The following is a 24,897-nucleotide window of genomic DNA, read 5'->3' as shown; positions in this document are numbered from 1 at the left end:
TGACGGGATTTATAATTATCGTATGAAAACTATTGAGGTCTCGAGCTGAAATTGGAAACAAATCTTTCTGTGATCATTTTTTTGCAAAAATATGAAGGTATGAAAATTGCGAATCGGTCAATTGGGGATAATTGACGCAAAATTTATTTCGTGCTTTTGACGCGTCGTAAGCGGCAATTTAACCCGGCTCAGAAATTTTTTCAAACTGATGCATTTCAGTTATTTTATATAATGCTCACTTTATGCTAAAAACAAAACTTTTCCATTTAAATAACGTTTGAGGGGATGATTTTCAAAAAAAATCATTATATTTTTTGAAAATGGCGTCCGTTTTTTGAAATCGAACACTACTCCATAGACGTTAAATACGGTCGCCTTGATACGAGCAGTTTTGTATAGTTTTTAAGAACATAACTTTGAGCGTGGAGCAAATAAGTTTCAATGAAGCAGATAGTTTGAAATCAACTGTCCCTTGGAACGGTCAATTCAGAAATAAATATCTAGTAGTATGTGGTGGTGGGCCTTCACTGGCCAAAGTTTTTTTTTCTATAGCAAAACTCAAAGGGAAAAAATGGAGCGATGGTAGGGCACCAATCAGCGCTCGTGAGCGGCTCTACATGTGTTTCAGAACTCGAACCTCTAAAATCGCCAAATCTTTGCCTGACGAGTTTGAGCTGTTTCTAGAGCAGTTTTTGAGATATATTTCACACATATGAGAGGCAAATCTATAAAAAACTAATTTAACGGTTCAAAATGTTGCAGATTTAATTCAAGCTAATAACCCTTTAAGTTTCAGGGGCGCATCTTTTTTGAGAGGACGGATTTTTTGAAATTGTTCTCAGTTCATTTAGTTCAAGCAAATTGGTTTTTTTGAGGGCTCCCAGCACGCTATAAAAACCTTATCTTGTGCTGCTGGCAAATTTTTGAAGTAAACAGCCAAAATAGTAATTTCTGGCACTGACAGTCAAATTTTTGAAAAAAAAACATGCGAAAACAAGAATTTTTGGAAAGTTTTGATCATGAATGGCATTTTTTGGCGCGCACGCTCCCTTCATCATTTATCTGCATAGTGCCCTTAGACAATATCAGAGTCGATTGGCCAGAAGGGGGACCGTTAATTATAGGAGAAGCGCAGGCGGAGGTAGGGGGCGAGGAGAGAGAGAGAGAGGGGGGGGGGGTGTGGGTGAAAAAAGTAGCGATAGTCGAAAAGATGCAGATGCGATAAAAACCACTATCGCGGGCTCACCTCAAAGCCGTGATGATGAGTTCACTGGGGGTGGGATTGTGTCTCCAAGTGTAGACCAATACCACCACCACTGCTCCAATCAGACCCACAATACCCACAGACACATTCACAACACTCTCTATCACTTCAAACACAGACACTACCCCGTCCACTTCAGGAGCCGAACCCCCCTGAACGGCAGAAGAGCTGTCATTCGGGGAGGGGAGCAGAGCGGACAGGGTGCCGTTGGGTATGCCGCCGCCGCTGCTGCTCTGGGTGACAAAATCATTGCCATCCATTTGTATGGTCAACAAAAAGGGAAAGTTATAGAAAACAAGCAGGCGAACTAAATAAGCTTTGATGACTTCAAAGTGTATAAATAATCAAGAAAAATCAGCAATGAAATAAAAAGGAAAACGAAATTGTTTGACAAATCGGAAGTTATGAGAAAATTGCTCGAACCAACAGGAAAAAAGTCCTCCCAATAAATAGCGTTGAGGGGTAAAATACAATTAGCAATATGATCTAAATTGAATAGCAAATTTGAAAACTGGGAAGTAAAAGAACGAAACGCAAGCAGTAATTGAATAACTAGTTTTCTAAATGGCTATTAAATTTCTAAACAACTTTTTTTTCTAATTTTCAATGCCTTGTTTTGATGTTTCTTCTTTTTAGCAGCAATTGTGAATAATAAAAAACAATGCTAACAAATTGTTCAAACCATTTTTTATTTTTTAAAGAACCAGAGTTTATATAAGACGCCTGTATTTTTATAGATTGTGTATTTTTTGGATTTATAGTCCCAAATTTGAATTTTACGGGTGTTCAAATTGAGTGGTGAGCGCTTGACTGGTATAGAAAATAGGCTCGAAAGTTACCAAGGGGCCAATGAGGGCAAACTGTATATTTACCCTTCTTTTATTGGATGCAATGAATGAAAAATTACATCGTCAGAGAACGAAAAGAGTTAATGGGTAAAGTAGCTTGGCAAGGACTAAAAAAAACTGGTAATAAAGATTTCACACGCGGTCAAAGAAGCTCTAGGGTCTTTTGTTTGTAAGGTAAAGGTTCTCGGTATGTAGCTCATCATAATCAGTCATAACTAGAAGATGTCTAATTTGGTGAGAGGAGTAAAGGAGAGGAGTTGAATTGATTGTATCATCTTCGTCATCAAGCTTATTCGTCCGCCTGCAAATAAAAGTATGATTTAATCCGAGCTAATTCAGAAGAAAAAGATGGATAAAACTAGAGAAAATGAAATTTCAGGCTCAACTGCGGCGGAAAATAGCCTTGCGGGAGCCTAGTAAGCTCAACAAAAGAAACCTTTAATTAAATGCACACTTTGTTAAGGTTTGGAGACCCCCGCCAATTTCACGGATTGTGTTCTCCTTAAAGGATGCGAACGATTTTTCCAAATGGCTCACCTCTAATTGAGTTTGTTCAATCTTAATGAGAGTATATATCCCATTTACCATCCCATTTTACTGACAAAGTTCAATTAAAATGTACACAAAAAAGTATGAAAAAATGACACTGAAAGCAGCAAACTTCAATGTTAAAAGCATTACATTTAACCTGCCAATGTAACTGAAGTCGAATATTTCAACATTATAAAATGTTTTATTTCATTAACACTATTGAAATATAATTACTATCGAATGAAATACAGGGGTACCCATAAATTCAATTCCATGCATCGAAGAAGCGATCAGAAGTTAGATGTTATTAATTGACGACACACATGAATATAGCAACAAATATACCATCACAAAAAGAGCACTAACCATTGGTATTCATTATCACGTGGACGGTGGACACGCTGTCTGATTTCATCGAGTACTCCAAAACGGTTTTTTTATAGCGATTTAAATATCGTTTTAATATTTTTATCTGAAATTTAATCTGATATTCAATCTGAAAAAAAAACAATAGATGATTTCAAAATGATGGTTTGCGGCTTTTTTTCTTGCCGCAGCACTTTTTCAAGCATCTCATTGTCAAAATAAAATCTAATTAAAAGAAAATATCAGCGTGGATTGAATTATGGTTGGCTTCTCAAAATTTTCTGCAAAAATCTCCCAGTTCAATTTTCAAAAATTATTCATGAAATTTTTAGATCAGAGACAAATATGTGATGCAAAATAGTTCAGTAAACTAAAATTGACGAATTCTAAAATTTTACAAAAATTGAAAAGTATTTAACAACATAACTGCAAAATAGGAAAATCGACGCGTTTAATTACCATGCAGTTAGTCGCATGTGGTGGGTATGGTTTTCATGGCAGATATATCAGGTGTTCAAATTTCAAAGTCGGTCTCATCTACCTCCAATAATCACCTAGAGTCTTAATTAGTTTCTTGTGCCTATTGTATACCGATTGTTTTTTATCTGGCAGAAGCGACTCATTTGAATACTGAATTCAAAAGATGGAGTTGTTTTTGCTATTCTACTACTATGTTTAGGATGTTTCCCATTAGACCAACATTTCCATGATTCCAATCCCCTCTAATTTGTAGAACACCATTTAAATTATAATGATTGTAACTAACAAGTGGCCGTGGAGCTTTAATGAATCGTTTCTCTTGGCTACGGGGTAGAGGATAGGCCTTGCTCAACTAAAAACTAACACTAGCCATGCTTGAAAAACTATCAGTGCTTGAGTGAATTTTATGATTTAAGTTAGATTTTAGGTACTATGACAAAGTGTTCCGGACACTATGAACCAAATGCGAACTACCATTGCTTTTGTCTCGAAAGTTGCTATCTTCAGACAAACGGATGAATGAATGTTTTTTGACAAAATTAATATGGCGACTAAATGAGCTATCAAGAAAGGTAAAAGAAGTCATTGAAAACACCATTTCAAAAGGTTCATTTTTTCAAAGCCGCAGTAGCGCTAAACACCAGTTTGAAGTTTGTGCTTTCTTCCTTTTCTAGAAACTATAATGTCTTCAGAGTTTGTCTTTCTTCAATTTAACACTAATTTGAAGAACGGCTAAAGTGATTGACAAAAGTTATTAATATACGACCGTTTTTTTTTCGACAATAAAAAAACATGCCGGAATATTTGAGCTCGGGCGGGTATTTTTTTCTCCAGACAAATTTCGAATTTGTAGCTAATAGTTTCTGAGTTTGTTCTATCAATCGAATATAATGTTGTCCTGAGCTCAAATTTTGAAAGATATTTCATCTGTGAGCTTTTTCTGTAAAGTTATGGGTGTAAACAGTTTGCCAGTTTGGCCAGTTTGGGACAATTAACGCGCGATTTAATTCGTGCTAAAAACACGTATTTTTTTTTTAAAAAAATGAAAAGTTTCAGTATTTATTTTAATTGAAATCGCTCCATAGAACTTAAAATGCAGTCGGAATGTCTTTTTTTATTTTCAGCAGTTCAAAATGTCTCCTACAATATTTGACCCTCTCTCCTTTTCAAAAAGAACAAAATTTTGTGAGTTTGTTTAAATTTTTTCTCGTTATAAATGGTTGCATCGATAATAAAGGATAAAATAGTCGACTTGATTTTGGAAACAACTATATAACCACAAAAACATCCGCTAAATTTATCTGAGAAAAAAACAATGACTAACACTTTGCAAACAAAAATCAAGCAAACAGAATCAAATTTTGAAAAATAATTAAACATCTCATTGGTTTATTCTGCACTCACTTAGCGCGCTGCATACACAAAACGTTCCAGTTTGTTTCACCCACAATCATGCAAATACCTCTGTATCCATAGCATCAATAATACTGCTCCCGTCATGATGAGCCCCTGAATGTTCCGATTGACTTTTAAGGTTTATAAAGTAGAGTTCGTTGTAGAAATCTTGATAATTTTTTTTAAAGTTATCGTTAATTACCCCCGAATAAGCAACTTTTCAACCCCTTTATCCTTATGATAAAAGATCACAGGTTTTTTTATTTGAGCTCAGTACAACTAAATATTGCGGCTGATCGAAAAAAAAATCCATCACCCTCTTTTGAATTCTTAACAAAAATCCAGAAAAAGTTTTCAACAACCGGAAACGTTTTAAAACATGAGTTCTTTGCTTTCAAATTGTTTAAGTAATGGAACACTAACTTTATCGTTATCAAAAAACACAGAATCAGAGAAGGTTGTTTTAATGAAAAAGTTAAAAAAAAAATTTTTTGACATCAAAAACCAGAGTTTTGAAAAAGTTTAACTGGCGTAAAAGCTATTGCATACTTATAAAAAGTTTTCTATTGTTCAGCAAATTCAGTTACCAAATACGAATGAGAGATAACTTTGGGAAAATGACTACAGAGATGCCCTTTCTACTTTGATCACTTTTCCTCAAATCCGTAAAAATTTATACCGATGAGGGAAAACTGTACATTGTTTTGTCATTTTTGCTTGTACAACAATTTTCCCAGAAGCAGAAGAACTCTATTTTTTCAGTTTTTCCTCAACATTTCAGGTTTTCACCAGGTAGACCAAGTTATCTATTTTCAGAAAATTTTGTTCAAAATGCATAAATTATAATGACAGGATGCATTTTATGGCAGGCTATTCATCAGGCTATTTAAAAACATATTGTACTCTCGTGTGAGGGCTGGTGCTTTCAAAATCTTTTACCTAGATAAAAAGGTTTTTGAAAAGATTTTTTTCTAAGTTTTATTAATTCTTTCTTTCAGGTTTCGTTCTCTAAGCATACCATAATTCTGTTTTAATGTTTCTAGAATCAAACTAAGCCACCAGCTAGGCATTTCATTAACTCAATTTTAAAAACTGCCAAATTTGTTGGCAGTTCAATCTCAATTACTGTTAAAGAAAAACAGTTCGATGAAAACAAACTGAAGCAAACTAATTTATGGACAAAATGCTTAGCTATAATGAAATTTCATTTCAATTTAATTCGAGCTTAATTTTCTAAGGTTTTTAGCCAGATATAATAGAGATACATATTCTAATCCAAATTTGAAGTTAAGACTTCAGAAATTAAGTACTGTTTGAATTGACGATTTTCGATGCTAACAAAACAAGACTGCTCGTATCAGGGCGAAGCCCTGAATGTTCCGACTGCCTTTTAAGGTTTATGGAGCAGCAGTAAAAGCATAAAAAAATTAAATGAAAATTTTTTCTAAAATTTGAAATTTTTTGTGAAAATCATCCCCCCACACGCAATATAAAGTACAAAAAGAGAATTTTCGTTCATTGTAACAAATCAAATATGGCAAATAAGTTTCGTTCAACCAATTTGGAACGATTTATAAGACGGATTAAATCTCCGCTTACGCGTTGATAGCGCGAATTATATCGCGCGTTAATTGTCCCAAATTGGTCAAAATGGCCAAAATGGCAATCTTTAAACCCTCATAACTCTACGAAAAATGATCACAGGTGAAATATCTTTTCAAATTTGAGCTCATGACAACAATACCTTTCGAATGATATAAGAAAATTCCGTCAAAAATGGCTAGTTAAAAAGTCGAATTTTGTCTGAAGAAAAAAAAAAACCCGTTACTTTCGTATCGAAAGTCGGAACAATAAATACTAAAATTGTTCAAGAATAACACAAAAACTGCAATAATGTTTCGTTTTGAGACAATTATTTTCGTTTACCCGGTATAAAAAAGTTGGAACGCTCCGCAAAAACACGCTAGAGTGCAACTAAGATAGCGATAAGCAACAATTTTTATCGCCTAGTTTATACAAGTTTTATAATTTGTTCTAAGATTTTTGAAAATTGTTTTATGTGAGGCAAATCTTTGAAAAAACTTCTAAAGGTATATTTAAAAAAAGCAAAGCAGTTGCTTTGATCTCTAACATTACGAGCATCAGTAGATGCATGGGCGCAAACATGAGTCATCGGTTTTTGTGCAAAGAACAAGGAATGTTCTAACTCAAATTTGGAAAAAAAGACGATTTTTTTTGTTTTGTCAACTCTATTATATTTTTTGTCTGTTTTTTTTTGTCCATAATAGGGAACTTTTCAGGTAGAAAACCGCAAAATTGGGTTAATATGTGCTACAATTTTCTAAAGAGTTCATATTAGGAGCGCAGTGTTACATAATCTTCTCTGTTTTTTGTCTAAAAATGTAAAATTTCAGACAAGTTTTTCTTAACAGAATAGTATTTTTTGTTTTTTTTCTGATTCAAAACCACAATAGTTGATTAAATATTTGACAATTACGATATTTTTATGAAGTAGTCGAATACCCAACATGTGCAATAATTTTTATAAATGGGTGACTTGGTGGTAACAAGAAGCATCTCTGATTGATCGCTGATCAAAAACTCAACAAGAAAAACTTGACAATTGGACAATTGAAAAGATATAAAGAAGATAAGCAAAAGTCATTTCTATTGGTGCAAACTTCGTTTTCAAATCCTAGAAAATAGACAAAAAATTCTTGCTGAGGTACATCCGCGGTTTTATTTACCCAATGATTGAAGATTTGTTATTGGTTTTCACTGACCATGGTTAAGTCTTTTCTTTTATAGCTAGAAGAACCAGCTAGTATTGGTTCTTCTAATTTTGCGAACATCAGTGGATTTCTTTAGCTTTTTTTACTTCGTTACGCAATTCGCGACAAAACACTTATATGGTGACAAAATTTAATTTAGAGGTATGTGCGCCGAATCCACGGAAATTTTTTAAATGGAATCCTTCAACTTTTGGAAAATGCTCAAAAAAATTTTCTCTGGATTCCAGTGGTATACGCACACCAAAAAGTGCGCAAATCCATTGCTAAGTTTGGCCTTGTGTTTTTGAACATGTTTTCCAATGACAATTTTTGTCGAAAGTGTCTGGGTCAAAACTGCTATTGACGGGGTTGTAATTTTTACCATGCAAAACGATAAAGCAAAAGTGCCAAAATATAAATGGTTTAGAGGCAAACTTTTACAAATCTCAAGGTAACTTTTTTCTAGAGTTCTCAACTCTCAACTGATCACTTGGGTATTAGCTTCAATAAAATCCTGAAAAGAGATATAAATACGACTGAAAGAATAACCCGCATGCTGAACATTAAAAACACCTTTATGAGAATATCTGATTTTAGTACCCTTGGCTTCCAGCTAAAGTTCACAAGCTTCAATCTTTTCGTCAAAATTTTATCGACCATTTTTGATCCTATGAAAAATTGAAAAACTACTTACAGAAAAAAATGGTGCATAATTAATAATTGATTTAATCATAATCATTTGTATTGTATAAAAATCAACGTTTGATCTGCAGAAAAAAATGTTGAAAAAAAAAATTAACGAATAAGGTTTTTACTCCATACTCTATTGATTGGGTGCTTGTATACATAAATTTATGAAGAAAAAAATTTGGGAATATACGGCGAAAAAAATAGACAAAAATTCAAATAAGGCTTGTAGATCTTAATCAGGAGCACTATTTTGAAACTTAACGAAAGTTATCATAAGTCTGAAGTAAATACTTCACAAAAAATTATGTTCCAAATTTTGTACGAACATAAGTTGGGCGCTTTTGAAAAGTTTGAAAGTTTCAACTCCGTAAACTTTTTTTAAAAAATTCGTACGTACTTGAGTCGATCGCAAAAGCGTCTTTTGATTTATACTTTCATAAAAGTAAAGGAAAAGCAATGAGGATGAATTTATTTCTTTTTTGCTTCCCATTATCAGGAAAGAAATACAAAAGTGCGGAATTAGAGAATTAATAAAATAAATGTCTTTTCTATAAACAGAATCATTTAAAATACAACAAAAACAACCGAATCAAACAATCATGAATCAATCCATCATGTATAAAAACAATCTCTTTGATTCCATATTTTTTGGAGCGCATACGATGAAGTTTTTTCTGCTACTTTTTAAAAGCAATTCATATTTTTCTTAATTTGTTAAACTGAATGAAGAATTCAATTATTGTTCAATTTGAAAAAATTTCAAGCTCATTTGAAAAGGGCGCCTGGCAAGTTTTGCTTTAGTTTATTCAAACTAATTCAACAAAATCGTTTATTTTTCATAAAACTAATCGGAAAGTTGACTAAATTTAAAAATTGATCATTTAATTACCATTTAGGCCGGAGGGTTTTGGCTCAATCAAGGTCAGAAATTCCCGAAAACAGCTCATACTTAATCTGAAAAAATTAATGTCGCAATAAATGCAGCACCTGTTTTTACTATCTGTAAAACTATACCAATCAATGAGGGGGAACGCCTGCCGAATAAACGTGTTTTTTTTTGTCAAAAATCATCCAAAAAGCGCCTTAGGACGTCTTCTTCTGTCTCTTCAGTGTCTTCTAGAAAACAAACAGGTATGTCTTCTTCTGCATCTTCCACAAAAAAAATAGTTTTTTGTTTTTTAGGTGTGTTTGTATGCGTGGTTTGATTGCGGGGGAGTCGAAATTACCAGCGCGTTAACGCAAGTTCAGATCATTTTTGATTATTATGCCATAATTAATATTAATTTGAAAAGTATTATCGGAAAGAATTCGCTCACTAGAATTCGCTCACTAAAAAAGATATCATCGAGAAAATCCTGCTAAAATTATAGCCATTATAATCAAAAATGTTTTATACTTTTCATTGCATTCCAAAGCATTGCTAACACGAATCAACTATAAATTCATCCGAAAAAAAGTTCAATTTTGCAAGAAACCTTTTTGATTTTGTGATGCTTTGTAGATCCAAACTAGTTTATGTGACAATAAGTTGAGGCAGTAGAAACAGTGGAAGTCAAAATCGAGAGCAACAAAAAAAATGAGCCCTGCGACCATGAAATAAAGAAAAATCAGCTTATTAAGCTTTTTTGATTTAACGTTTTCCCAAATTTTCTACCTATTTCACCCCACCCCGATTACACTTTTGGTATGTTGAATAATTCAACAGTTTTCTGAGCATTGAAAAAGCAGGCAAAAATATTCACTTTTACGCATTTTTTATTACATTTTGATCAAAAAATTCTAATTTCAGGTCGAATTCCTGAGAGCAAGATATGGAAGAGAGACTTAAATTAGTAATGGTGAAAAAGGGTCAGCAAAATTTAACAAATTAAAAAATTACCAAAGAAAACAGGGAAAAACTTATGAAAAGAAAATAAAAAGCAAATATCATTTTTCTAACCAAAAAAATTTTCACTTAGATAATTTAAGGTCTGTTCTGCAAAAAAAACACAAAATAATTTGTTCAGCGAAGCCAAAGCGAAGAAATTTTAGATAAAATTCAACTGACCTTTCTTTTAACATCAAAATTTTGCTCCGAAAGGCTAAAATACTACAACTTGAAATCATAAATTTTTTGTAAAAATTATATTTTTACTAATGGCGTCTCATCGCCTCATTTAGTTCATCCTTCACTGATTTCAGTAAGCTATTGCCAATTCATCCACGCCCACTATTTCATCGAGCCGATTTTTCAGCTAATAACTAATCTGTTTCCTTTTATTAAGAAAATTCAAAAATTTGCACACACAATGGGTAATTCGATTTTATTGTTTCAAAAACAACTGTTTTTCGTACAAAAATAGAAAGAGCTTCACTAAAACTGTAAGATAAAGGAATACTTTCAGAATAATAGACAGAAAAAAAAGAATTTAGCCTTTAAAGATGACAGAAAAGGCTCTAATTTCAGAAAGCGTTTCAGTTTTCATGTAGTCAAAAATAGTATTAAAGAATTGTATTAATAATTATAACTTTTTGGTGCTTTTTTCAAATTTTTACTGAATTTTAAAGATTCTTCCATAGGCAAATTAATAATTGCACTGAGAATCGAAAATTTAAATCTATTTTTGAAAATTTGAATGCTCATGTTTATTTCGAAAACTAAAGAGAAACTAAAGAGGTGCGGAACTCGGAAGGTTCTGATTGCCTTTCAAATTCTACGAAATGTAAATTTTTCAGTCTTTTAAGCTAATGAAGTTTTCGAAAGAAAAAATAAAACAAAGTGACAAAATATTTTTCAATATTATTTTTTGAAATTTTTCGTTTCAAACGCTATCTAACGTATAAATGATGCCTTCAGCGTGTAGTAACGTATTGATAAAATCGCTCAGTAGCGTACTAATTTAGCATTTCAATTTATCACTCAGCTTACCTCGGAGATTTTTGGAACGATTTCTGAGGCTGATTGAATCGCTTCTTAAGCATTAAAAGCAGGACATTTATCGCGCGTCAATTAATTCTAATTGGCAAATTTCAAGATGACGTTAATACCATTCAAAAGATTTTTTAAATCCTTTCAAAAACCCTGCTAATTGTTCAGTCGAGTTTGGTCTGGAAAGAAAATAACCAAAGTGAGCACAAATATTCCGTGATTTTTGAAAGTCAGGAATAATCACCAGAAAGGTTAATTTTAATTTTTGAAAATGACATCGTCTTTTCAATGAACACAAAAAAAATACATATAATGACAACAAATCTTCAGAAGTTTAGAAGACGAAACTGGGCTTATAGTTACTTTGATTGGACAAATCATGGTAAAAAATGAAAGCAAAAATGAATCAAAATAAAACCAGCGTGTTTCAAAACGTTGTCATCAACCATGTGTGTAGGGGTTTGCCAATTTCGAGTTTTTGATATTACCATTTCTTACCATCAATGCACCTGGCATCAAGCCAACGCGACTTCAATTTGAAATGCAAAAATTGTTAGCTAGCTTCAGGCCAACAACTAATATTATATGTTTTTCTTAACTGAACGATCATGGCCTCAAACTACATAAATTGGTTTTTCGTGCATATTTTATGCTTTTTATTATCCGTTTTTTATTTAAAACTAGAATAAATTTGTTGTGGCGTGTTTAAAAAAGTTTCTCTCAGACACATGTTTGTTAGTTTTCTTAAAATTATTTTGAAAGAAGAATTAAACTACCCGAAAAATAATACCCGGTTAAGTTTTTCTATCAAGCAATCCCATGTTTTACAAAAATTGTGATATTTTAAATGTAACAAAACAGCAATGTCATGTCACACAATCTTAGAAGAATTAAATTCTTTTAAAATGTGATAATTTCAATCAGTTAAAAATTTCACAAACTCTACATAAGGATTACGATAGCCGGCTACTGTGCAAAAAGCTTAGAATTGTCCAATCATGGTCTTCAAAAAATACAAAACTGCATAGTGTGATAAAAAGATCTGAAATTGGTCCTTACCTACGAAGAAGCCTGAGTGCCAATAAAGCCAAAACATCTGAGAAGCTTAAAGCTGAGGTCGTTTTGATAATTATGTCATTAAGCATAATAATAATTTCTAATATTCTCAATTGCCATTATTTTTTCTTGATCATGCTGATTTTAGGAGCAATTTTTTAATTGAAAAAATAAATTGGTCGGATTGAAAAAAGTCAATTCCAGAAGGAAAACATTAAATCACAAAATCTTCAGCAGCTAAAATTTTGACTATCAAATGTTAAATAGACAATTATATTTTTACTGCTACTAATTTTAAATTACATTTCAAGCTATGTTCATCTAGAAAAAATTGCAAATTTCATACGGAGGTGTTTTAGTACGCTATATTTTATGATATTTATAGTTTTATTGCCTATGAGGTCTCTGAGCTGCGAAGGAAATCGTAAAAAATCTATGAAAACTTGACTACTTGATTTTGACCGAAAGCAAGTCAATTTTAAAACACAAAAGATTTTTTCAAACTTCAATTAATTTCAAAACTCGAAAAATTCAGTAATCGAGCAATATGCAGAGTGTTTCCGAATAATTGCAAGTAATGGACAACGCCAATTAGAAGCGAACCTATGTTTCAATACACGATTTGAAAAAACAATAGCCTGACGCGTTGGCCAACAAAAAAACTAAATAAAAAAGACTAGCATAGCCGGTTACTGTGCAGTAGCACAGTATGTTCCAACCATAGTCTCTAAAAACCTACAAAAAACTTAGCGAAGTTTTTTCTTCGTGTAGTGATAAAAGGATTTGACATAAAACTAAAATCTGGGCTTATTCGACAGTCGTAAGTGATAATTGAATTCGAATATGCATATTGGATAGTAATTAAAGGAAATTGCAAAAAAGGTGGCAAAAAGTTACTATAAAAACAAAAATATCAAAAAAAATTTAAAAAATTTTTGAAACTTTCAAACTTTTGCAGAAAATTTGTGATTTTGTTTGAAGTTTAAGGCTCCCAAAACGGTGCTGCAAACTCCAAAAACTAATTTTACTTGCTGTAAACTAAGTTTTCCGGGCTTAAATTGAGCATAAATAAGCTGTTGTTAGCCTGCTTGCTCGCTTCACTCACTCGAAGTTAAAATAAAAATTAAAAAATTTAAAAACAGTTTTTCTCGATAGTTGAGCAACCGTTTGGAAAATTTTTAAAGGTCATTCAAATTTTGACTGAAAATGCTTCAATTTGGAATATCACTCAATCGATTCTAATGATTATTTGTTATACCTGATTTTGTGTGGAAAACAATAATAAAAGAAAAAAAACACCGAAAGACAAAATTCTCCACGTTTCTTAAACAGTCGGGACAATATTTCGCTATAATGGATTACTAAGGCCCAAATTGCAATGCAGACGGACTCACTCAGTTCTAAAAACTTATAGCTTGTAATTATTCCATAGTTGGTTTAAGTCCAACGATTCTTAAGATCAATGTCCATTTTATCGTCATATGCAGGTAAACTTAGTAAGCAAAACTGAAATTAAACCAAGAAGAGTCAAAATTTCACAGCCGAAAACATTTTCAATTTAAACAAGGCTGCTCGTATCAGGACGAAGCCCTGAATGTTCCGACTGCCTTTGAAGGTTTTATGGAGCAGTAATAACATTACAAAATTTAATGTAATAAAACAAAATGACACTTTTTCTTCTAAAATTTGAAATTTTTTAATGAAAATCATCCCCCCACACGCCATATAAAGAACAAAAGGGTAGATTTTGCTCCTGTAACAAATAATATATGGTAAAAAAGCTTCTTTCAACCAATTTGGAACGGTTTTAAGACGGATTAACTCTCCGCTTACGCATTAATAGTGCGAAATATATCGCGCGTTAATTTCCCAAATTGTCCAAAATGGCAATCTTTAAATCCCCATAACTTGACGAAAAATAATCACAGGTGAAATATCTTTTCAAACTTGAGCTCAGGACAACAATACCTTCGGAGTTGGTAGTCGAAAGTCGGAACAAAAAAAGTGAAAACGTACATGCTAATTAAATGATTCACATGAAATTTTGAATTTTAATCAACCATTTTCTATGCAACACCACAAACCTGAAGAAGAGCTGAAAAGAACGTTATAATTCTAGTGGTTGGTGTGTGCACGAGCGAAAGAACTCAAGGCAGTGGAAACCATCAACAACTTCTCATAAACCGCCGACAATTCAAACAGGTTAATGAGACGTAATGTCAAAGCTGATAGAAGCCAATGGTTATTGTGTTTTCTGTGTAATTTTGCGTGCAACGAGTAAAAAAAACACTCAAGTGCTTCCCAAATGCTCTTAATTGGACGCAGAGTGGAAAACGGCATAATTTTTTTTATTTTGAGAGACGGGACCATTTTTTCTTGATTGACGCCTGCTTCATAGCAAGCGTCAATCAAACTCGAATAGATGAGAACTGCATTTCTGGTTTGCGCTGAATGTGAGCAGATTGTGAAAAACACCTCGAGGCAAGGGCGGATTTAGGGGGGGGGCGGACGCTTCCCCCTTTCAGGGATTCGACCCCCTGCCGACCCAACGCATTTATTTGGTCAAAATTTTTTAAAAAGTGACTAAAAACGCCTTTTTTGGCCTGTTTTTCAAAATTTTGCCCTTGGCGTAGAAAATTTGACCAAAACAGGGTCTTTTTAGTGCTTTGGGAGAGCTCGGAAAATCAATTCGGGTCGACCTAAAAAAGGTCGACAAAAATTTCGAAAATTTTTGAAAATCCGCCCCCCCCCCTCGAGAAAATCCTAGACCCGCCCCTGCCTCGAGGTATCAGTGCAATACAATTTTACAAAAAAGCAAATTGTTGGACTTTGATGTCTAATGATGGCGGTCAATATTAATTTGTCATGTATTGATGCACAAATGCTTGCAGTTGCAACCGAGTTGTGTCAAAGAGTCGTTTCTCAGGAGACTTGGCGTGCATTGTACTTATTCATCAAATTATTTGGCCTGTTTAGGTGTCCAATTGTTGAAGAAATAAATTCAAATGCCAATCATTAACTTTGTCCCTAACAACAAGAAAACTAAAGTTGCAGCTCATTTCTCATTCATGTCTCAAATCAGAGAGCTGATCTGCCACTTGCGAATGTAAGCGATCAAGAGCATAATCACCCCTCTCGTTATGCCCTGGCAAATCCAACCATGATAAGAAAGCGGAAGTTGACTGGCCTTATGCTGACACTGGTTGAATCAATTTTGGTTGAGATGCAACTGGATCAATATAGTTGCTGATCAAGGACTCAGCAAAGAAAGTGTTGCAAACGAGATTAGTCACCTTCAAATCTAAGGAAGACATCAATTTTTGCTGGACAATGATGATATTTCGTCAACCCGAAGCACTCCATTAAAGAAATTTTGTTAGCTGAGAACTTCTTTGGCAAAAACAAAATCTGATGAACTTCGTTTGAAACTCCGCGAGAATCTAAGTAAAGCTGATTTGGTCTTCTTTTGACATTCGCGAGAACAACACATACAAAGCTAACACCCACAGACATTTTAATTGAAAAGGCTTTTGTGGACACATCAAAAAGTTTTAACGAGAATTGTTTTTTTGGCACGTGACTCCCGTTAAAAATATTAGGTTAAGTGGCACCCGTTAAAAATTATTTCAAAAAATTATTAGGTAGACGCCTTAGCGTCAATCGGGCAAAAACGGATGTCCTAAAATAATAAGGAGTGACCGTTTGGGCTAGGTCAGAGCGTCGGATATCTGAAGGTGGGAGGGAGCATCTGCCTTAACGCCCTCTCAAACCCGATTATGTAAATAGCAGCTGCAATATGAAAAAATCAGAATCCCAAAACTAAACTTATACTCAAATGAGAAAACAATCATTGAAGGATTTTCCAGATTCATTATATGTAGACCAACTGAGTTTAGTCCGGTGTGGCTTTCTCAAAGAGTATTTTCGGATAAGGTACACCATCTTATTTTCGGCCTGATGGATTCGTGCAACTTCTTAGTCTAATACAGATCCTAAGGCCAAATAGAGACATTGTCATGATGCTTCCTATTAAGTCATGTTCTATTTCTTTTTCTTCACTTGGCAGCAGAACCACCGAGCCGGATATGTCAGGTTACACGAATCGAAACTGCCTCCTAGAATCAACTACAGACGAGCGAACATGGATGCGAACTGCTACTTTGAATTATCCGCTTCAACACAGCTGAATTAGCAGCCAAGAAAAGTTTCCCATTTGGATGTCTTTACTTTTCATTTATGGTCTGCGGAGTTTAAATTATATTGTCATTCTGCTGAAAGGTAAAGTGCCCTTATTAGGAATTCCTTCCGGCGTGTCAAACTGACAGCTAAGTGACCGTGGGTGCCTCTGAAGTGAATAGCGAGTAGTGGGTTCATGGACAGAAGATATAACCGATAAATATGATTTGGCGCTCCTGGAAGTGAAAATAGTTTACCTTTGATATATGCTACTTAATTATACAAGAGTAATTTGCTTTTGCAAAAATATTGCAAAATTATGAAAATGCAACGGCGATGGTACATCTAATGAGGGGTGGATTTAGTGTAAGGGGCAATGGGCGGACGCCCCTTCCTCAGGAATTTCACCAACTGACCACCCAATGGGCCCTCTGGTAAGATTTTATGGCATCTACTTCCGGTCAGCGAAATCTAATTTTAATATAGGGGCGCCCGTAAGCGCCAATAACCACTAAATGTGAAATGGATCATGAGCAAAAAACGCTGCTTTTTGGTCAAAACATTCAACACATCATTTTTGTTTTTTTTGGCGCCGATAATTTTGGCAAAAAGTACCTTACAGTTGTTAAGAGAGCTCAAAAAACCACTTAATGGTCAACATTTTCTCGAAGTTAACTGCGGTAAATTTCCACGCCCACTTCGCGGTATAACCAATAATTTAAGATAAATTTCCTTAAAAGAAACTACTTTGCATATAAAAAAATTACCATATAGTTGACATGTTACAAGAACTGTTCAGAACTGTTTTTTTGATCGCTTACTTTGTTTTCATCACAGCAGATTAAAAATAAAAATTCAACATGTTTAAGGGCAAGATTAAAAAAAATTAAGAGGTTCAGAGCAACTTATCAGACTTTCAGTTTTTCCGTCAAGCAATAAAGGCAGCTATTCTCATTCACGAAGACCCGAATGAGCGAAAATTCTCTACGAATCAACGCCCTTTTAAATTTCCAAAACTTTCTAACTTAATGCTTAATGCTTTTTTAAGAATTTGAGAAAAAAAACTTGAATAAAAATACAATAAAAATACACCCGAGCACAAATACTCTTCGAAAGTCGGAATAAAAAGTACTAAAAAGTCAACCGCAGCTTTCTCGCTCAGTTTCCTCAAGTTTTTTTGTGTTTTAGTTTAGTAATCTAAGTTTCAATAACAAATAGAGAAGTTCTAAAACATAACAAAATACAGAACTAAAAATGAACTGTTATTGGGAGAGAACAAAAAATATTTGTCCTTTTGGGTAAATACTTTTTTGTTCTTTGTGAAAACTTTTTGTGTTTTTTTTAGCAAAGATTCAACCTAACAACTCAAAATTGATTGAACCGCAGTGGAGCTTTGATTATTTAACTGCAATTTATTTGTCTCAAAACCTAATTAGCAAAAAAAAAAACATTATTGTCAACATAAAAATTTTTGGCCTTTCAATTGCGTTTTCGTCATGCCCTATCGAAAAAAAAACTAATCTGTTTTAAACAGTAACAAAAATCCACTCATCATGCAGCACACTGATTTATCTTAATGCTTTTTAACGTCTATTGAGAAGTTCAATAACAAAAATTTTAAAAAAATTTTACAAAAAAAGGTTTTTTTTTCTGATTTTCTGGAACCATCAACCATAGGCTATATAAGTACAACTTTTTTTGATAACATTGTAATAATTAGGCTTAAAAGTCTGCCTCAATTCAATTTCAAACTATTTTTACGCCAGATTATTCCTCTCCTTACCAATTATAGAACGAGTTATATCGCTCGTAAATCAGCTTAACTGCCAATTTTCAAACCACTATAATTTCATCGAAAAAGGTTACACTTGGAAAAAAATTGAGCTCAGAACAGCAATTTTATTTTAGTAGATTGTATAAAAAATTGGCAAAGCATGGCTTCTTAAAATTTTGAATATTGTCAGTTGAAAAACCATCCCAATTACAAAGATTCTGTCACTTTCTTCAAAAAATTCAAAAATTCAAAAATTCAAAAAATCAAAATAAGGTTGCATAAGGTTTGATTAGGGCTAATTCTTTTGCTTCATTAAAATTTCAGAAAAGGAAATTTAGAAACTTTCCAACGTCAGATAATTAGCGCTTGCGGTTTATGAATCTCATGTAAAAGGTAAAAACGCGCATAAATGAATCTCGCATTTTGGCAAATTGAACAGATATAAACATCTAACAGGTACTTGCATAATATTTGTACTAATTAGTAAACTACAGCTTTCGCACGCAGTTTGCCCTAGTTGCTTTGTAATTTAGAACAGTCGACAGAAAAGTGACAAGTAGAGGAAAGCGAAATCGAAATCAAGACTGCTCGCATAAGGGCAAAATCTTGAACTTTCTATGAAGTTATTTCTATGGAGTAAGTTGCAACAAAAAACTCAAAGTTTTTTGGAAAAAAATGAAAAATTTTAAAGATTAATTTTGATGTTTTTTTTGAAAATCATCCCCCTACACGCTATGTAAAAATAAAATGACTTAAATTGCATATAGCAAAGTATTGATTAGGTCAATACGGGTCAAATTTCCGCTTACGCGTTGATAGCACAAATTATATTGCGCGTTAAGTGTCCCAAATTGGCAAAATTAGCAATCTGTAAACCACCATAATTTTACAAAAAAAACTTACCGGGGAAAAATGATGTAGAAAAATTGTGACAAATTGCTAATCAAATAGTCGATTTTTGTCTACTGAAAATGATACACCCGAGCAAGAACACTCTTCGAAAGTCGGAATAAAAAGTACTAAAAAGTAAACCGCAGCTTTCTCGCTCTGTTTTCCCAAGTTTTTTTATGTGTTTCAGTTTAGTAATCTAAGTTCCAATAACAAAAAGAGCAGTTCTGAAACATAACAAAAATACAAAACTTAAAATCAACTTTTATGGGGAGAGAACAAAAAAATACTTGTCCTTTTCTGTAAATACTTTTCTTGTTCTTTTATGTAAAATTTCCTTTTCTGTAAATACTTTTTTTGTTCTTTTATGTAAATTTTTTCTGTTTTTTTTTTCAATCTAGAAAACTCAAAACTGATTGAACCGCAGCGGAACTTTGATTTTTTAACTGCATTTGAACAGATATAAACATCTAACAGGTTTTTTGCAAAATGTTTGTACTAATTATTAAACTGCAGCTTTCTCACGCAGTTTGCCCTAGTTTCTTTGTAATTTAGAAAAGTCGAGAAAAAAGCGACAAGTAGAGAAAATTGAAGGCAAAAAAGAATCAAGACTACTCGAATCAGGGCAAAATCTTGATTTTTCTATGGAGTCTTTAATATGGAGTATTTTGAAACAAAAAAACTAGTAAAATTTTTGGAAAAATATGAAAAATTTTCACACATTTCTTTTGATGATCCCCCTACACGCTATGTAAAAATAAAATGACTTAAATTGCATATAGCAAAGTATTGAATAGGCCAAAGTGTATGCTTCCATCCAATTTGGATCAATTTATAATACGGGTCAAATTTCCGCTTACGCGTTGATAGCACAAAATATATTGCGCGTTAAGTGTCCCAAAATGGCAAAATTAGCAATCTGTAAACCACCATAATTCTACAAAAAAACTCACAGGTGAAATCTGATGTAGAAAAAATTGCGACAAATTCTATTCAAAAAGTCGAATTTTGTCTACAGAAAAAGATATACATGGGGGCGGATTTACATGGGGGCGGATATACATGGGGCGCATTTAGGGGGGATATACATGGGGGCGGATTTAGAGGGGCGGAGGCGCGGTCGCTTCCCTCCTCTCAACCCCCCCCCCCTCAGGGATTACTTGACCCCCTGCAGACCCAAAGGTACTTTTTAAGAAATCCATTTTTGGCCGACCGACCCTAAATTTTTTCTAAATTTTGAGGAGAAGCGCGCGCCATAAAAACGCTTTTTTTGTCTAAGTTTTCCAAAAAGTGCGCTAAAACAACTTTTTTTACCTGTTTTTTTTTTCAAAAATGGCTTTTTCGACCAGTAGCACCAGCGGATATAGGGGGGGGGGGGCAGACGTCCTTCCTCGGTGATTCAACCCCTTGCCAACCCAAAGGGTCCCCCTTTGTACTAAATTTTTATTTTTCTATAGGCGCATTCGGCGCCAAACCATACTAATTTTGGTCGACCTAAAAAAAGTCCGCCTCTCTGAAAATCCGCCTTTCTCGAGAAAATCCTAGATCCGCCCTTGCTCAGTAGATAAATATCAACAATATGACTGGTAAAAATATCTACTGTGGGTAGAGACTTGGTGGTGATCTGCGTTTGCAGAAAAAAAACCCGAAACTGATGTTAATTTTATATTCTTTACTTCGTGAAAAATGATTTTTCATCTGGTCTTGATAATGATCGAATATTTGCCTGTACTTTGTAGGAAGAAGCACTTGTAAATAAATTGCAAATATAGTTAACTGGAAGTGTTTTTTCATCAAGTAATTCCACGAAGCACCAATTCACAAACCGTGAAAAAGTTCTTGAACAATTCGAAGAAGGGACTCGATCATTCTTAGAAAAGTTAATTGGAAGAGTTTGCGCAAATAGTTATTAGAAGGACGACATGGGCACTAGCTGAGGACCAATTTAAATGCTGGCGCTGGGTGGATACTTAACGAATTTAATCTTCGTTCGAATTATTTGGTCATTAAATAAAATGCTGGCACTGGGTGGATACTTAACGAATTTAATCTTCGTTCGAATTATTTGGTCATTAAATAAAGTGATTTTGGTGACTAGACAAGCTTTTACCGAATCAAATTGCATGGCGTGCTCATGTAAGCTCACAATAACTGTAGCGACGTAGTACTAGTCAGCGGTCAAAATGATTAATTGGGGATTAAATGTCCACAGACTTTGTAAGTTTAATTTGACTTAAAAATAATGCACACTAGTTTTTAACAAATGAGAAAATTATCAAAGAGCTTTTAAGAAATGTTTCTCTTCAAATGCACTCAGCTTATCTAGACGGCAAGTCAGTTGACCCAGGGGCGGATTTGGGGGGGGGGGTTTGTGGCGGACGCTCCCTTCTCAGGGTTTCGACCCCCTGCCGACTCAAAGGGACCCCTTTGTGCTTTGGGGGAGCTCAAAAAATCAATTTGGTCGACATAAAAAAGTCGACAAAATTTTCGAAGATTTGTTGAAAATCCGCTCCCCTCGAGAAAATCCTAGATCCGCCCCTGGGTTGACCTCTGGCTTTAAGGGTGTTTTTGTTCAAATTTCCGAAAAAAAGTGATGAAATAATTGTGCTCGGGATGGTTTTTTTCTCCGTTTAATTTTTTACTTGTTAACTAAAACAAGTTCCTGACGGATTTTTATAAATCATTTATAGATATTGTTGTCCTGAGCTCAAATTTAAAAAGCTAATTCACCTGTGATAAATTTTGTAAAGTTATTGTTGTACTGATCCGACTTTCGAAGAAAACGGATTAATTATGCTTAGTGTGCTTCTTTATTCAGTCAATTTTCGGCGATCGAAGTAATAGTTTTTAACAAAAAAAATTAAAGTAATAGTTTTTAACAAAAACAATCTACCCCATTGAAGATATCGATTCGGAAAAATATATTTTAACCTCCAATCGTTTTTTGCAAAGTTCTGGAATTTGAAAATAGCCAATGCTCTCGGCTAATTTAAGCGCACGTTTGAAGGTTTTCGTTCCGACTTTTGAAGAAAGTAAGGAATATATATGCTTTGCCCTGATACGAGCAGTCTTGTAATCATGAAGCATAACGCGAGTTGTTTATGCGTGGCGAATTATCCCGCTCAACAAATCGTCCCAAATTGAATTGATGCTAACTGATAGATCGTTTTATTTTCGTACGACCATTATTTTCCCAATTGATCTTCAACATCGACATTAACCAAAAATTAAAGTTTTCAATATTTTTTTCTACCAAAATCTATTTTATACCAAACAAGACTGCTCGTATCAGGGCGAAGCCCTGAAAGTTCCGACTGCCTTTTAACGTTTATGGAGCAGTAATAACATTAAAAAAATGGATCTACTTAACAATCTCCCCCCCTATTGTATCTATTAAAGAAACCCCCTTTCTTGAAAGAGGGGGGGGAGAGATTGTTAAGTAGATCCAAAAAATTGAATGAAATAAAATAAAATGAAAAACTTTTCTAAAATTTGAAAATTTTTCTATGAAAATCATCCCCCCACACGCCATATAAAGTACCAAACAATAGATTTTGCTCCTTGTAACAAATTAATTATGGCAAATAAGCTTCTTTCAACCAATTTGGAACGATTTCTAAGACGGATTAAATCTCCGCTTACGCGTTAATAGCGCGAATTATATCGCGCGTTAATTGTCCCAAATTGGTCAAAATGGCAATCTTTAAACCCTCATAACTTTACGAAAAATAATCACAGGTGAAATATCTTTTCAAATTTAAGCTCAGGACAACAATAGCTTTCGAATGATATAAAAATATTCCGTCAAAAATGGCTAGTTAAAAAGTCGAAATTTGTCTGAAAAAAACCCACCCCGAGCACAAATATTCCGTTACTTTCGTATCGAAAGTCGGAACAATAAAGGGCATTAAGAAACTTCAGGGCTCTGATCCAAAACACGAGCACTCTTGTTGGGGTTCAAATGTTGCCATTTTGACCAACTTGGGACAATTAACATGCCATATATTTTGTGCAATTAACGCGTAAGCGGAGACTTAATCCGGCTTGGAAATTGTTCCGAATTGAATTGATGCATACTTTTTAGTCTATTTAATTTTTGCCATGTGCGCAACATAGCGTGTAGAGTGATAATTTTCAAAGCAAAATATCAAAAAAAAATTAAAACTTCAGTTTTTTTTTTGAAATTTCAGTTTTTTTAATTTTTTTCAATGATTTTTCTTTAATTTATTACATAAATCAAAACGCAATATGAATGTTCATTAGATTGCCCTAATACGAGCAGTTTTTTTTCTATGTACAGACAACAAAAAGACCAACAAATTGGGCAACTGGCAAGTCGGTTGTCATCTGGCTATAGGAGTGTTCTTTTTATGCACAGACAATAAAAAGAACCATTTTTAAAAAGAAAATACTTCAAAAAACCCAAAAACGTTGGGGTCTGATCTTACAGATTATGAAAAAATATTCAAAATAGAAAATACAGGTTCTGAATTCATTGACTGTTGATGATGTGAAATGCATGCCATCTTTTCAAAAGTATAACTCTGATTATTAACAAATACGAAATACTTACGTAAAACTTGACCGTTCAAGTTGCACCGGAAATATGCTGCACCGGAAATAACTTTTGAGTTTTGCACCGGAAATAATTTTCGAGTAACTCTTTTGCACCGGAAAGGTTTTTTGTTTTTCCTCAATTATTCGATAGCTAAAGGAATCTCCAGTTTCAATAAGTGGGTAGAATTGAATATTTTTTTGAAAGGAAGCATATTTAAATATTCGGTTATAAAATAAGACAACTTAGAGGAATATATATATAAAATAAAAAATATGAAAGGTGGACCTTAAAGCAAACGAATACAACTAAATGAATAGTTAATTCATTCTACCCGCAGCTCTGAAAATGAATTAGAAGAGGTAGCGGATGGTAATACCTTTTTCAAAATGGATTTCGTGCCCCCAAATTACTATTTTATCCGCGATTATACTCGTCGGTACGTCGGTATGAAACATGGTATTAAAGAGGGTTATCAAATAGCTTTAGTCATTAACATACCCTGAATAAGGAGCAGGCCCGACCCCGTTGCTTAATACCATTGATAGCAGATGCGTCAGCTGTAGTCTACTGAAGGTTTTTGAAAAAATGAGGTGATTTGGGTGGGCACAATAGGTTTGGCTTAGAGTTGTCAAACTGATATTTGAAAAGCTTTCAATGTCATTTCAGAGGCAGCTTTGATCTGTGGCATCATTCAAAATATGCAAAAAAGGTTGAGTTTGCTGGAAATTTTTTTGTGCCGACTTTCGATACGAAAGTAACTGAATATTTGTGCTCGGGTGGGTTTTTTTTTCTTCAGACAAATTTCGACTTTTTAACTAGCCACTTTTGACGGACTTTTTTATATCATTCGAAAGCTATTGTTGTCCCGAGCCTAAATTTGAAAAGATATTTTACCTGTGATCAATTTTTGTAAAGTTATGAGGGTTTAAAGATTGCCATTTTGGCCATTTTGACCAATTTGGGACAATTAACGCGCGATATAATTCGCGTTATTAACGCGTAAGCGGAGATTTAATCCGTCTTATAAATCAATCCAAATTGGTTGAACGAAGCTTATTTGCCATAATTGATTTGTTACAATGAACGAAATCTCTCTTTTTGTACTTTATACGGCGTGTGGGGGGATGATTTTCACAAAAAATTTCAAATTTTAGAAAAAATTTTCATTTAATTTTTTAATGCTTTTACTGCT

At 33.8% G+C, this 24,897-nt stretch overlaps 1 protein-coding gene across 8 annotated transcripts in view; it reads right to left on the bottom strand.

Annotated features, from left to right (window-relative positions):
- The window catches only part of LOC134844102 (orexin/Hypocretin receptor type 1-like), a 74,962-nt gene that overhangs the window by 34,005 nt on the left and 16,060 nt on the right, over window positions 1-24,897 (bottom strand). For 3 of the 8 annotated variants that reach the window (XM_063860644.1, XM_063860652.1, XM_063860597.1), the window contains exon 2: window positions 1,247-2,413. In XM_063860644.1, coding sequence (XP_063716714.1) covers window positions 1,247-1,524 — 278 coding nt within the window. In that variant the 5' untranslated portion in view covers window positions 1,525-2,413. Of the gene's footprint in view, window positions 1-1,246; window positions 2,414-3,468; window positions 3,498-8,742; window positions 8,844-20,823; window positions 20,885-20,973; window positions 21,131-23,720; window positions 23,988-24,897 lie in introns of those variants that run through there. The other 5 variants (XM_063860625.1, XM_063860634.1, XM_063860606.1 and 2 more) reach the window with 5 other exon arrangements.

The sequence above is a fragment of the Symsagittifera roscoffensis genome, chromosome 1 (assembly GCF_963678635.1).
Source record: "Symsagittifera roscoffensis chromosome 1, txSymRosc1.1, whole genome shotgun sequence".
NCBI classification, from domain to species: Eukaryota; Metazoa; Xenacoelomorpha; order Acoela; family Convolutidae; genus Symsagittifera; species Symsagittifera roscoffensis.
This window is presented reverse-complemented; position numbering and strand designations above follow the sequence as displayed.